Source organism: Struthio camelus, chromosome 4, assembly GCF_040807025.1.
Source record: "Struthio camelus isolate bStrCam1 chromosome 4, bStrCam1.hap1, whole genome shotgun sequence".
NCBI lineage: Eukaryota > Metazoa > Chordata > Aves > Struthioniformes > Struthionidae > Struthio > Struthio camelus.
The window spans coordinates 28,468,226-28,481,229 of record NC_090945.1 but is presented as its reverse complement, the minus strand read 5'-3'; the positions used below and the strand labels follow the sequence as shown (position 1 = coordinate 28,481,229).

At 41.5% G+C, this 13,004-nt stretch overlaps 1 protein-coding gene across 13 annotated transcripts in view; it reads right to left on the bottom strand.

Annotated features, from left to right (window-relative positions):
* JADE1 (jade family PHD finger 1) overlaps positions 1–13,004 on the bottom strand; it is a 62,243-nt gene that overhangs the window by 4,529 nt on the left and 44,710 nt on the right. For all 13 annotated transcript variants that reach the window (XM_068942059.1, XM_068942057.1, XM_068942064.1 and 10 more), the window contains 5 exons: positions 9,814–10,025; positions 8,022–8,189; positions 7,254–7,370; positions 2,858–3,385; positions 304–421 (listed from right to left, as the gene is read on the bottom strand). In XM_068942059.1, coding sequence (XP_068798160.1) covers positions 304–421; positions 2,858–3,385; positions 7,254–7,370; positions 8,022–8,189; positions 9,814–10,025 — 1,143 coding nt within the window. The remainder of the gene's footprint in view (positions 1–303; positions 422–2,857; positions 3,386–7,253; positions 7,371–8,021; positions 8,190–9,813; positions 10,026–13,004) is intronic.

The following is a 13,004-nucleotide window of genomic DNA, read 5'->3' as shown; positions in this document are numbered from 1 at the left end:
GGAGTCATTAGTTTAAAAATAAAAATCATATCAGAAAGCATCTGAAGCAGCAAGCCATTCAGTACCCTATGGATAAGGGCACAGATGTACCAGTTTCTACGGCAATGTGACCACCACTAAAGCTATGGCGATTGTCATTTTTCCTCCAACCTGCTGACACGTGGTGGACTACACAAGATTTTAATGAGAATAAATGAGGTCCTGTTGTCCTTCAAAGTCAGTCATTAGTCTCTAACCAAACTTTTTAATGCTTGTGCCTGTGGTCTTATCCTTAGATGTGAAAAAGGTAACACTGAAGCGTACCTGAAACTCGTTCCTGTTCCAACTGCTTTGCGTAGAGGTTAAATATCTGTTCTTGAACTTTGCAAACAGATCTCTTGATTTTTTCCCTTCGAGTCACCATGTAAGTGAGATTACGTACCTAGAAAGCATCCAATTGATGAGTTTTACAGAAACTGTATCTCTATGATGCTACAGATCTGTAGTTTGAAAAAAAAAAATCTCTTGCTCAGGATAGGTGGAAAAATCGTGCTGAAAAGCATTTTGTACGTGTGTGAATTCAGCTTACGTATTATACACCATTTAACAAGTTAGCTATGTAAGCTTAACCTCCTCCTTCAATACACTTCCTAGAAAGGACTATTACATACCATGTAACTGACAGATTAATCCATCAAATTTAGGGGGGCTCACAGTACAGAAGTAACTCCTCTGAAGACTTGTACCATACATATGCAGAAATCAGGAAATGCTTAAATATACTCTGTGATGAACAGCCTAGCACCATTTGTCTCTTACCATTTGAGACAACACAACGGGGAATTATACTAAATAATTACCCGGATGAAAACGTGAAGAGGTATTCAAGAGAACCAGTCTTTTTAACGAACTTTCCATTGCCGTACGATGGATCAAAATGGAGGTAGGCCAGTCCGTAGGTGCCATAGCACAGCATACTTGTAGCACAACGATATATTTTGACTGCCCTCAGTTATTTTTAGAGCACAAACTATGTTTTTGCCTTCAAATTCTGACTTTTTAGTCTAGACAGCTCTGTAAAAATCTTGGTTTCACAACCACCACTCTCTACAAGCATAATAAAAGCCTTCCTAGAACTTGGAAATTCTTTGCCCAAAGAGGGAATTGCTAAGCATTGCTAACCCCGGTACGTGGGGGTTTCCTAGGCTCCTCTCTCAGTTCAACACAGCGGCGTACGACAAGGCACAGTGGGGGGTTACAAGCTTGTGGGCTGATCTCAAAACTCTTACGGAGGAGACATTTACCAATTGTGATCATTTTTGCTAAGGACTTGCTATATAAGGCCTCCAGTCCAGGCACAGCCAATAATTTAAGAAAGCGTTAAGTAGTTATCACTACTCTGTAGATTTTAAGAAGAGATTCATCTGGCCTGATATCCTTTCTGATACAGTCTACAGCATTACTGTTCCTTGCCCTGCCTGATCCCACCTGCAGAACAATAGACATGTCAGGTCCACAAAATTAATTACCTACGTTTTTAGGTAAAGTGCATGCCACCATTTCAAAATCTGTTTCTACATGGACAACATACTGTCACTAACGTCATCCATAATTACATCTACCAGACTTCATCTTGAAGAGGAAAAACACTGGGGACCGTTTTTGTCAGAGGTTATCTTGGATGTATCTATCAGGGAGAACAACAGAGCAGTAAAATACTAGGACTAGTGCTAGAGCAGTGTATCCTGTTTTGACACCACACTCCAAAAAAGGGAAAGGATATGGAATATGTTAAGATCCAGAGAACACAGTGATACACTCATCTTATGGAGCTGATCAAAGAAAAGATTAAAAGAAATCTGGAAAGAGAAGATGATAAATGCCAAATCCCTAATCTAGCAAAAGAAAGTCACTGGCTAGAAGCTGAAACTAGGAAGAACACTTTAAAAGAAAGAAAATGCAGCTATTCATTAGGAAAGTAATTAGCCATCAGGAACCTTTACAAAAGCATGTAATAGATGTTTGAGCACCTGAAGTCCTGACTAGATATTATTCTGAAGGAGAGCATCTAGTTCACCCCCAAGTTACTACAGCTGAGGCAGGACTTTCCGAGTCAGGTGCCATACGTAGCCTGCCCAAGACATACACTGTATGTACAAAACCAGACTAAACTAACCGCACTACTCTTTCTTTCTGTCCTAACTTTTCTTAATCTCTCTACTACTTAGTCCAGGGGGAAAAAAAAAAAAAAAAAAAAAAATGAATTCAGGTCGTTACAGGGTCAGATGTACTTAAGATTAAACACCAAATTGATCCCATTAAACTGTTCTTTAGACACCCAAAACCTAATTAAGTGCAATATCATATGCCCACCAAACCTACCACACAAACAGCCCAGTGAAAATATCATTCTACTACTGTGCTGCGTCAATGAAAAAGACTGGCTCCAAATCAAGGTGAGTTTTGGAATTGTTCTTTCTAGTGCATCGGAAGTAAGGACCAAAGAAAGCTTTCAACGGCTCTCAAAAGGCACTACCTGCGGGGCTGCTGCAGTAGAGTCCGCCATCAGTGTAAGCAATAAAAAAACCATAACCTAAAATATGCCAATCCAGTTATACAAAGGCTGGATACTGCAAGCCAAAACCTGTCAACTCTCGTGGACTAACCTGCTATTTGAAGAGCGTAATTGGTTTAACCCGTTTTGCCCTGTAGAAGTTTAGTGTTGTAACTATCTTTTACCAAGCTGACAACAGAGCTCGGAGTTAGAAGAAAGCCAGGAGTACCTGCGTGCAATGACAACAACTGAGAGCGTAGTTTGGTAACTCGGCTAACAAGGCCCAGCACACCTTGCGCAAGCACAGGCGGTGCAGTGGCTTACCCGCTCCAGATCTTGCCGGAGGTGCGTGAAGAGCTGCAATCGTCTGAACAGAACATCCTGCTCTCGCTTGGCCAGATTGTCCTCTTCATCCTTCTTTGGGGTAATCAAGGGCTTATTGAAATTGGCTTTTCTCTTCAGCTTCCAGTACTCGTAAAGGAATCCCACAGGCTCCTCAGGCAGCCGCAGCGCTTTAGCCACTTCTGAAGTCTCCACAAACGTGTAAAACTCGTCCTCCAACTGCTGGAGCTTTTGCTTGCGGACGCTGACTCTGTGGGCCTCTTGGTTTTGATCGATGCCGTGGAAGGGGTCGATGTGAGCAGGAAGAGAGCTGTCCTGAAGCCCATTCCCATTCTCCTGGCCTGGGCTTTCACTGAGGGCCTCGTCATCTGCTTTCTTGGTGGAGCTGTGCTTGGGACAGTATGACTTAAACTTGACCTCATCATTCTCTGCCAGTATGGTCTTCATCTCCAAGCCACGGTCAAACGCACAGGTGACATGAAAGGCTGTTCTGCAGTTCTTCACTGAACACTACAGAAATTAAACTAAAATTAACCAAATAATATAAATTTAAAAAGCCACGCTGCCTATAAGTTTTCAAACAGCCAGGACTGCTTTGGATGAACAACCCTATTACTGGGCTCTGCTTCGAAGCTGCATGTACTCTCTTGCTCTCTTTTAATTAGGTTTACAATTTAGTGCTTTCAACCCAGGCAACGATCAAGCAGCCCAGTGGGAGAGGAGTGGTTAACCCCTCCCTGGCCCAATCATGCTACTCAATAACCAGCCAATCTACACAAGGTTCTTACAGTGACTGGAGCCACTCACTCAAAGCGGCATTACACAAAGCAAAACATTCCCCTTTTGACTGTGCCAGCATGAGAGGGAGGGGGAAAAAAACATCTCAGTGGCTCCAGGCTAGTCTGATACTTTTAATTAAAAGTCCTTCCCAGCACCTGGACCCATGCTACCCAAAAGGCCTCAACTGAGAGGATTTTTTTTCCCCTGTTATCCTAAGTTTATAATGTCAAATATTAAATCACTGTCAATCACTACTGCACTGACTGCAGCCTTTACTTCACCCGGGGGATGGAGGAGAAGGAACAATTCAAATTTTCTGTCATTTTTCATCCCTCCCCGTGAAACCTAGCCATCATGGATTGGCACTAGTTCAGCTTATTTAACATTTCATTTCAATTATTTATAATTTTCTCTTGCAAAATGCTGTCATAGCTATTACCAGTCACAGATTGAAAGGTTTAAATATAGATTCATGCACACACACACATACATACAAATGTATATCTATCAACTCACACCTCTGTCCCCAGTGAAAAGAATTAAAAGTGGAAATGAACGTTACTGACATTAACTAGGAGGGAACAAAACTACACTTTAACCCAAGTCATCTAACCTTAAAGAGAAATTCATTGCACTAGGATATTTATACAGTACTTTGTAAAGAAGCCAAGTATCTCTCTCCTCTGGGTTTTCCTGCTCAGGTTGACTCAGCAGCCAGATGGCACAAAGAGGTGCACTGGAGTTTAAATTGCAGAAGTTTCAAATCAACATTCTTTAATAAAATCTGTACATAAATTGACTTTTAAAAAAAAAAAAAAAAGCATCTTTTGCCCTTTCTTCTCTCACTAACAAAGAAACAAAGAAGGCAAAGCAGCCCAACTGGACACTGAATAATACAAAAAGAGTACTTTAGCCGGGGTTTCCAAGCTGCTATCGTTTAGAATAATTAGCTCCTAGTGTGGTAATGTTTTACTGGGAGAAGAGAGGAGAGCCTGTCTCATCGGAAGGAAATCTGCTGAACTTGGAAGAAAACGCAGTCTCGCTTTTCCCAGCTTACTGCAGCTGCTCTCTGCCCAGCCCTACGCATGCTTCCAGCTGCCGCCTTTTCTAATTGTTGTGAACTTCTCATAACATCTCTGGAGAATCTCTCTCAGTTCAGCCAGTTAATGCTACTTCCTTTCGTATTACAGCAACTTTGTAAAGCGTTCTTCTCTGTTGTGAAAAAATTTCACAACACAAATGAAATATTTCTCACACCTATCTTTCATGAGTCCAAGACTTGCACAATTCCTATGAGATGTCAGGCAAAACTGCAATTTTCTTCTCCCCTCCCCCTTGTAGCTTAAAATGTAGAACTAGCTAAAGTGGCAGCCATCGTGCCTGCATGCCATCCTGTGCCATGACTAGAAGGGACAGAGAAGTATTATCAGAAGAAATATGGGAGGACACCCCCCTCCTCCCCCTGCAATGCTAACACACATTAAAGGAATAAAAATACACATAAAATAACCCATAAAACTACTATAAGTTGCCCCTCAGAACATTTCTGGAGAAATGAACAAAACAGTTTCTCTCAACTACATATGAGCTGCCAAGAAGAAGGGGACAGATCGGCAAGGAGGTATTATGTTTACAAATTTATATGCTGTGGACAGATTTATTTTCTTTATTTAACATTTACTATTTTATCCATTTCTTAAATGGAAACAGACTGATAGGTTTCACTGGAGCTCCTGCTGCATTGCTGTTTTACAACTTTTTCTGGCAACCTCATCAAATGACTCAGAATAGGCAGAGGAAAACGGGAAATGGTTAAAATTTAATTTAAAGAAGTGAAGGATTTTAGGAATTTTTGTGTCCTAATTCTGGTGTTAGCATCATAGATTCTGTAACATTAGGCTAACCACAAAGTAATAACAGCTCTATTCCCTCAGATTCCCTGCTTGTAAAATAGAGACAATAATATCTGTCTCAGCTTTCTGAGAACCATTTTGCTGAGGTATCTCAAGCACTTTGAGGGCAAAAAGCATTACCACAAACACTAAGTTATATTTTATTATCTCTTTCTAAACAATGATATCGCTTCGCCCCAAGTAGGTCACACGCACTTACTCTCTCTCTCATCATTTGTTCCAGAGTAAGTTCAAACTTCTGTCTCAACTCTCGGCAAGCCAAACAGGTCCTCTTTCGCAAATCTGGGCTCTAGCAACGTGTTTTTCTCAATTGCTCTAGATTTTAAAATTGCTCTCAAAGTTGTTACTTAACTTCTCTGAGCGATTTTTCCACTGCAGAGGATCCCCAAGTGCTTTACACCAGCAGACTGGTAGAATTACGCATACAAAAATCACACTGCCCAGTCTGAAATGCTCTGGTGCAGATCAGTTCAGTTATTTAAGAGCAGCAACAGTTCCCATGCTCCGGTGAGAAATGCTGACTCCATATCCAATTGGAGCTGCACAGAGAATTCTGAAAGTATGCAGCGAGACAAACGGGCACTGGGCCAACAATGCAAGTTGCTGGTCTGAAACAGCTCCTTCGTGCTGGCTTTATGGTTAACGATTATTTACTGCATGTGACTTTTTTTGGTGGGGGGGACTATGAAGGCTATGGTACTAGGAAGAGATTTTAATTTCTTTGATTCTGCCCCGTCTTGCTGTTTTGGGCAGTCATCGTCCCTGTGCTAAAGTGAGTATTAAGACTTAAAACAATAAAGTGAAACTGGTTCTATGGAGATGTAAACTGGGAAAGTCACACCCAGGAGGTTTGGGTTTTGTTTTGTTTTGTCTTTTAAGGAAAAGAGCCAAAACTCTGTATTTTACCCACAACCAGTGGAGGAAATGGGGCTCGTTTCCTCAGCTTCTGGCCTGCTTGAAGCTTGGGCAGACTAGTAAAGCAGCCCGTTTCTTTCCTACCGTTCAAAAAGCCTAATATTAAATTAAAAGAAAATTAAAAGCTGCAGCAACAAAAATCCACAGTAACAGGAAAAAAAAAAAAAAACAAATTCATAATAACCCAAAAAGACTTGTATAGTATCACTGCCTCCTTAGTAATAAGAGCAGAGCTTGAAATTCACTCTAATCCCAGCTACACTCACAGCGAAAACGTTCCAACATTAGGTAGCGCCTAAAATTAGAAATTCAAAGCTAGAGCTAGCCAATACAACTAGTTTTATAATCTAAGTAAAGGTGTTCACTTCCACTGACTTCAGTGAGAGCTGGCGATGTTTAGCACCTTTGAAAGTCAAGTTGTTGCAGGAAATACACAACTCCCATTAACGTATCTAACTTGTCTCTGAAGTCCCTATTAGGGATCAGCAGATGGGTTTCAGCACAGAAGCTTTCAGCATATAAGCTTCATTTGTGTGTGCGGTACTTCACAGAAAATTAGAAAGCCTAAGAAGATGACTTGCCTATTATTACTAAAATTTTACTAGAAAGTAGGCAGCACACACTGACTTTTGAAAGCACTTTGTGTGCAATTAAATCCACACTAACAACCAACAAACAAACAAAAAAAAATTCTACCGTGAATACACACTTTGTGTATCTACTAAAAACAGACAAAACAAAACACACAGATATTAATGTTATTTAATTACCTGTATTGAAGCCCCAACTTTTTCATTACAAAGGCTGCACACTAACGCCCATCTACTGCTGGGAATGTGAGAAACCTTTGTAATAGGTTCCATTTTTTCTGGGCTGCCAATGCTCACCTACGAGAAAAAAGTTAACAATCACAGAGTGACTATTAATTGATTAGATAAGCAATTTTATCAAAAGAAACTAATTCCTAGAGTGCATATACCAAATTAGCATGTTCCAGTTTCTTCAGTTTATAAAGAACTAAAAATCAAAAGTTCCTTAAAAAAACAGAACAGAATTGGGATAGGGACAGGGACAGGATAGTTCTTCACTACTGGAACAAGATAGTTACTAACTGAGCACCACCAATTTAAAATTATTGGCAAGGATGAGTATTTTGATCATCAGAACCCCTCAGAATTCTCACCGTTACATCTGAACCTCCCCTTGTTCACCTTTAAATTTCAGTTTACAAAATAAAACAGTATTTTTTGCGCTCACTATAATGAACTTTTCCAGCAGTTATCCCTTTGGAAGTCTAATTATGGCTGACAAAGACAACATGATTACTTTCTTTATGATGTATCATCCTGTCAGATTTTACATCTAATTGAAAATAAATGCATTTCTGTTTAATCTTTTATATTGCCTTTCTAAGAAGTGTCACACACATATTACAGTCCTTGTAGCAATACGTACTAGGTTGAGCAACGTTTTTAACCAGATTTCTTCTCTCCCGGAGTCACTGTAACCCTAAGTACTGGTACCCCCACGGATCCTACCTCAGGAATCCACAGGGCACAGCTAACATGGACCCACTTGGTCCCACTCCGAGTCGGCTTCATGGCGCCACCCTTCTTGGGACACAGCAAACACTTGGGCTGAACGCCAAGCGCGCAGGTCCTGCACAGCCAGCTGCCTTCCGGCACCTTCAGGATCCCGTAACATGCCTGTGCTCCCGTTTACAGAGAAAGGAAAGAAAACGGAGGAAACAACATTCATTCCTGTTATTTTTTAGCTGTTTACATGTAGCCTCTCACAACTCTCAGAATGTTATTAAAATATATATGAAATAGAGATACACCTGCATATATATATTATGTATGTATCATGTATATTTTATGTACATATGCATGTTTATACCGGTGTATATTTTATATACTGGGTGGGTGGGTGTGTACACACACACACACACACAAACATTAGCTTGTGGAACATCTCAGGATCCTTTTCTAAACTTAGCCAACCACATTACCCATTCCCCAAACAGATTTTTCCTTTCAGTGAGAAGAGCAGGAAGCCATCACCAGCTGTTAATGTTTAAAAACAAACACACACACACACACACACACAACACACACACTGCTCACACTTCTACTGGGAAAATAAAGAATATTTTTACCAGCTCAAAGAGCAAAGGGACTACTGACAGACAGCCCTGCGAGCAGTGAGCTACAATGAAGTTCAGTAACAGAAAGACTACAAGTAACAGGAACTGGTCTGTACCTAATTCAAAAGGCAAGAACCAGGAATTCAAGAGCCCTGCTGTGCAATACCCAATGTTATTCCAAAGCATTGGTTTTTTACTTCTTATTCAGAGGGAGGAGTGGAGCACAGTGACTAATTAACACCACTTTCCTGAGAAGACTGTTTCTTTATGGAGACCTCCATCCAAACTACTGTCAATTTTAATCCTCTTTTAAGTTTCAGATTTGATGTGATTAGAGATTAAGGTGGAACAGCTACAGGTCTACAAACATCAACTTTACTCTTGGAGTACTTTGCAAGTTAGCCACTTTACCTTCCTGTTTTTGTAGTCGTGTTTCTTTACCATGTGTACAAATACATTTAAGTAACGCAAGCAAGAAAACGCCGTCTTGCTTATCAGACGACACAGCTTTCCTAACTCTGAATGACAAAGCAATCTTTACTTAGAGTTGGGAAGGGAGGACAGGCTGATAGGAAGGTATCTTCCACAATAAGCAGCAGCCAAGGAAACAGATACGCTAAAATAGTATGTCTGCTCTTCTGTGCTAAAAGGACTTGTTCAACTGCCACCAAAAGGCGGCACGTAATGGTGCTTGGTTCGCTCAGCTCAGGTCAGTAAGCTCTTCATTAAGGTAAAATTATTTGATTAAATCCATCTGTGTCCTTAGCAATTGCCTGCAAGTCCTTTTTTCCTCCCTGTTCAATCTGAGTTGCTGATACTACAGGTATCTAGAAGCGTGCAGAAAGAGGACAAAGGCCAGAACACAGCAACAGAAGTGACCAGATAAGAACGTACAACAACGTGTATCTGTATGTACTTATGAGACTACGCTTTATCTTGTTACTTCCTTCACACATATGCAATACCATCTTTTAACTCTCTTAGCGTGACATTTTTACGGTTACATGTAATCTCTGATTATACCATTCCTGAATTCATCCCACTGCGCAGTGCTCAATTCTGGAAAAGCTTAACAGATCAATGACTGTCACTGGAAAAATGCAACCTGTTATTTTTAAACTGTAATGGTTTGGACTAGCTTCTGTAAGCACCCCTGCATCCCCACTGTGCCTTGGCTGCCATACCTGGTGCACGCAAATATTGCATTTGTCACAAAACACCATCTCGTTGCCATCTTCCCCATCTGGAGACTGACAAACGTCACAGACAACATCTTCATCGTATTCAATCCCAAGGCCTTCCTCCGTCTCGATAGCATGATTCATGTTATCATAGCATCGCTGTTCAAATTCCTCTATGACTCTTTCCATAGTGTACTCGTCCAGCTCAGGCATCCCTGGGAAACAGGATTTGTTATTTGCTTGAAGAGAACCACCACCACCACACACAACTCCAGCTTCTTCTTTTTTTTTTTTTTTTTTTTTTAAAGTCAATAGCTGATTAGATATTGCCTACCTCCCCCCACAACCTCCACACACGTTTCCTTCCTAGGCAATCATGGCTGCTCCAGCATAAACTAGGGAAAGTGTAAAAAAAAAAAAAAAAAAAAAAAAAAAGGCACACTAAAAACATACAGTCTTGTAACAGCACTAAACTAATAGAAATGAGGTATCAAAATCAATCTTTCAGAATCCTCAGGAGATTCTGAAAGAATCTGAATTTGAATCCACAGACGATTCTGATTTTGATGTCCTTGTCTTGTTCTCATTTTTACTTCTCCTTGGACAGCACTATCTCTGGCTTTTGTTTCAATTTTGCAACCCGAATGGTTTTTTTTTTGGTGAAAGATTTGAGAGTATTTTCAACTAAAGAAGAGCAAACACCAGTCAGGGAAATATATCAAAAAAAAATCTCGTATGATGCTTGTAGCAAACTAACAGTGCCCTTTTAGAGGTTCTGAACCCAACAGGGTGCAACTCAGACTAAGGTTTCCATCAGACCCTGCTCTACCAATAGATGAATTTATTTTAGTAACTGGAGAACACAGTTAGAGTAAATGCAGCATCAAATCTGAGATTTGGTTCTTTCCCTCCCCCAACAGTGACCATCAGAAAATTGTATTCATGACACCACAGCTATGGACCATTTACATTATAATATTTTATAACTCAAATGTGTTATTTATTTTAAATGATTATTATAGGTCTGAAAAAAATCCACCACGGAGGCAGCAAAAAAAAAATACCAAAAAAGAACACAGTCCTTCCCTCTCCTCCTGTAACTAACTGATGGAAAACAATCCATCTCTCATTTGCTAGTTGTAACACTTTCACAGTGGTGCCACACTGACCTTTACCACAAAATCATGCCACACAGACACCTGTGTAACCAAAAAAAGCTGTGCTATTACAAAGAATCACTTCCCCTTGCAAAGTCAGTTTAGCACAACTTCCATACTCTTAAATAAACGCAATGAAGTGTAGGCTTAGGATACCCTGCTTCTGGTCCAGTTCCCAATACTTAATATTACTGCGACATACAGAAAATGGCAACCTCTTGATGCGTGTTCTAAGGAGAAAATCCTCCCTTCAGCTCTCGCTGTGAGTAACTCAGCCACAAACTCGACAAAATGAAGAAAAAGCTTCTCTAGCACTCCCAAACCAGAAGAGAGGAGAAACACAACACAACTTTCCTTACTGACAGGTAAAGCCTTGGGGCAGCGAGCAGCGTGTTTCCTACTCAGCAGCTGACAGGCAGCAACAGGCAACATCCAAAATTCTGCTGAACGGAAGTGAACGTTGCCCTGCCGCCCAGAAACGCTGCACTGGCAAAGCAGGTGATGGCAGGGCTGAAAACCAGCAGGTTTTAGACTAGTTTGCCACAGCACTGAATCCTATCCTCATGATTGCTATCACTTTATAAAAAGCCCTTAGAGATATAACATTGACTGTACATTTAGAAGGATTAAAAGGAGGGAGTCGAGGGACTGAAGTTTAGTTTCAAACTTTTATATTTGTTCTTTTAAAGAAAGAACGTACATTTTCAATAGCCAAAGCACTTCAGCAGGTGTCAAAGAAAATAGGGGAAATTCATAGCTGCAGGGACATCCCAGAGCAAATGCTACAACTGCACATCATGGAGTACTTCACTTTGTAACGCCCATTAGGAGTACTGCAAAGCGCGGTGTCTGATACGAGCACCCAAGTACGTTATGTTAAGACCCACAATGTACTGCCTGCTATGGACAGGAGGATTTCCCATTGCCTGCGTACAGCACAACTGAGTTGGTCAAGATTTAGAGAAAACGAGCTGCAACAAACTATAACAAATCAAAACACCACATCAAAGGTATCAAACTTGCTAAATTCTAGCTGTTCAGAGTTTAGTGTGCAACACCTATGTTAAAGTTTATGTTGGCATGACAGATCCCAGACTGTTTTAAATCAAAGACCAACACCATCCTAAGTTTATCAACAAAAGCCCAAAACAAGTTCCCTGCAGTCACAACGTAAGGGAAGGAACCCCTCCTGATACACTGGCAGAGATCAGGAAGCGCTGGGCACAAATACAGCATGAGGCTTTTAAGCAGATACAAATCTCCTGTCACCGGTATCCGACAAACCCGGTCTCAGTCCCTGCTCTGCACTCTACACCCAGAGACAGAGACTGCTGCTGCAGTCAAGCATCTCCTATGATCGCTGCAGACAGGTGCCCTTACACCCCTGTGTCTCTCTGCTGTACTGGTTACACCCTGGGTATTGTGCCCTCAGCACTGTGGGAGCCTGTCACACCACCCGGGGAAGTCTGTAGTACTGGCTGCTGGGGCGCAAAGGGAGAAGGACAAGGCTCCAGTCTGGGCTGTGGTATCGCACGTCCCTGAGACCTTATGCCACAGCAGCTCTTCACCAGCCACGAGGTTCACGCTGGCCGTCAGACCTTGGCATGCTGAGCTCACGTGAGGCACTCCCTGCTAGACCACCCCGCACTCGCACGGCAAGCAGGACGCCTGACGGAGAGCAAGCTGCTGCGGCTTCCACCTCTGTCCCATCCGGTGGGAAAACGCCCAGGGCTCAGCTGTGGCATGCTCAGGGGGCTTCCACGGGGCTCCAAGTACAGGTACAAACCTGCACCAGAAAGAACCCCTCCTGCGTGATAAATCACTAATCTACTCACTCCCACAGGGTAACAGTGTGGTAGTTCTCTGCTGGTTTTGGCAACAAACAGAAATAAAGACAGAGGTGATTTTCTACATTGGATAGATAGCCAGAGGGGTATCAGTTACAAATCATACAAATTATTTTCAATTTTTCTTTAAAGAAAGCTAAGGGGGATTGCTGCTACTCGTTTCCCGAAGACAATGGGAAAGGTGGCCTAA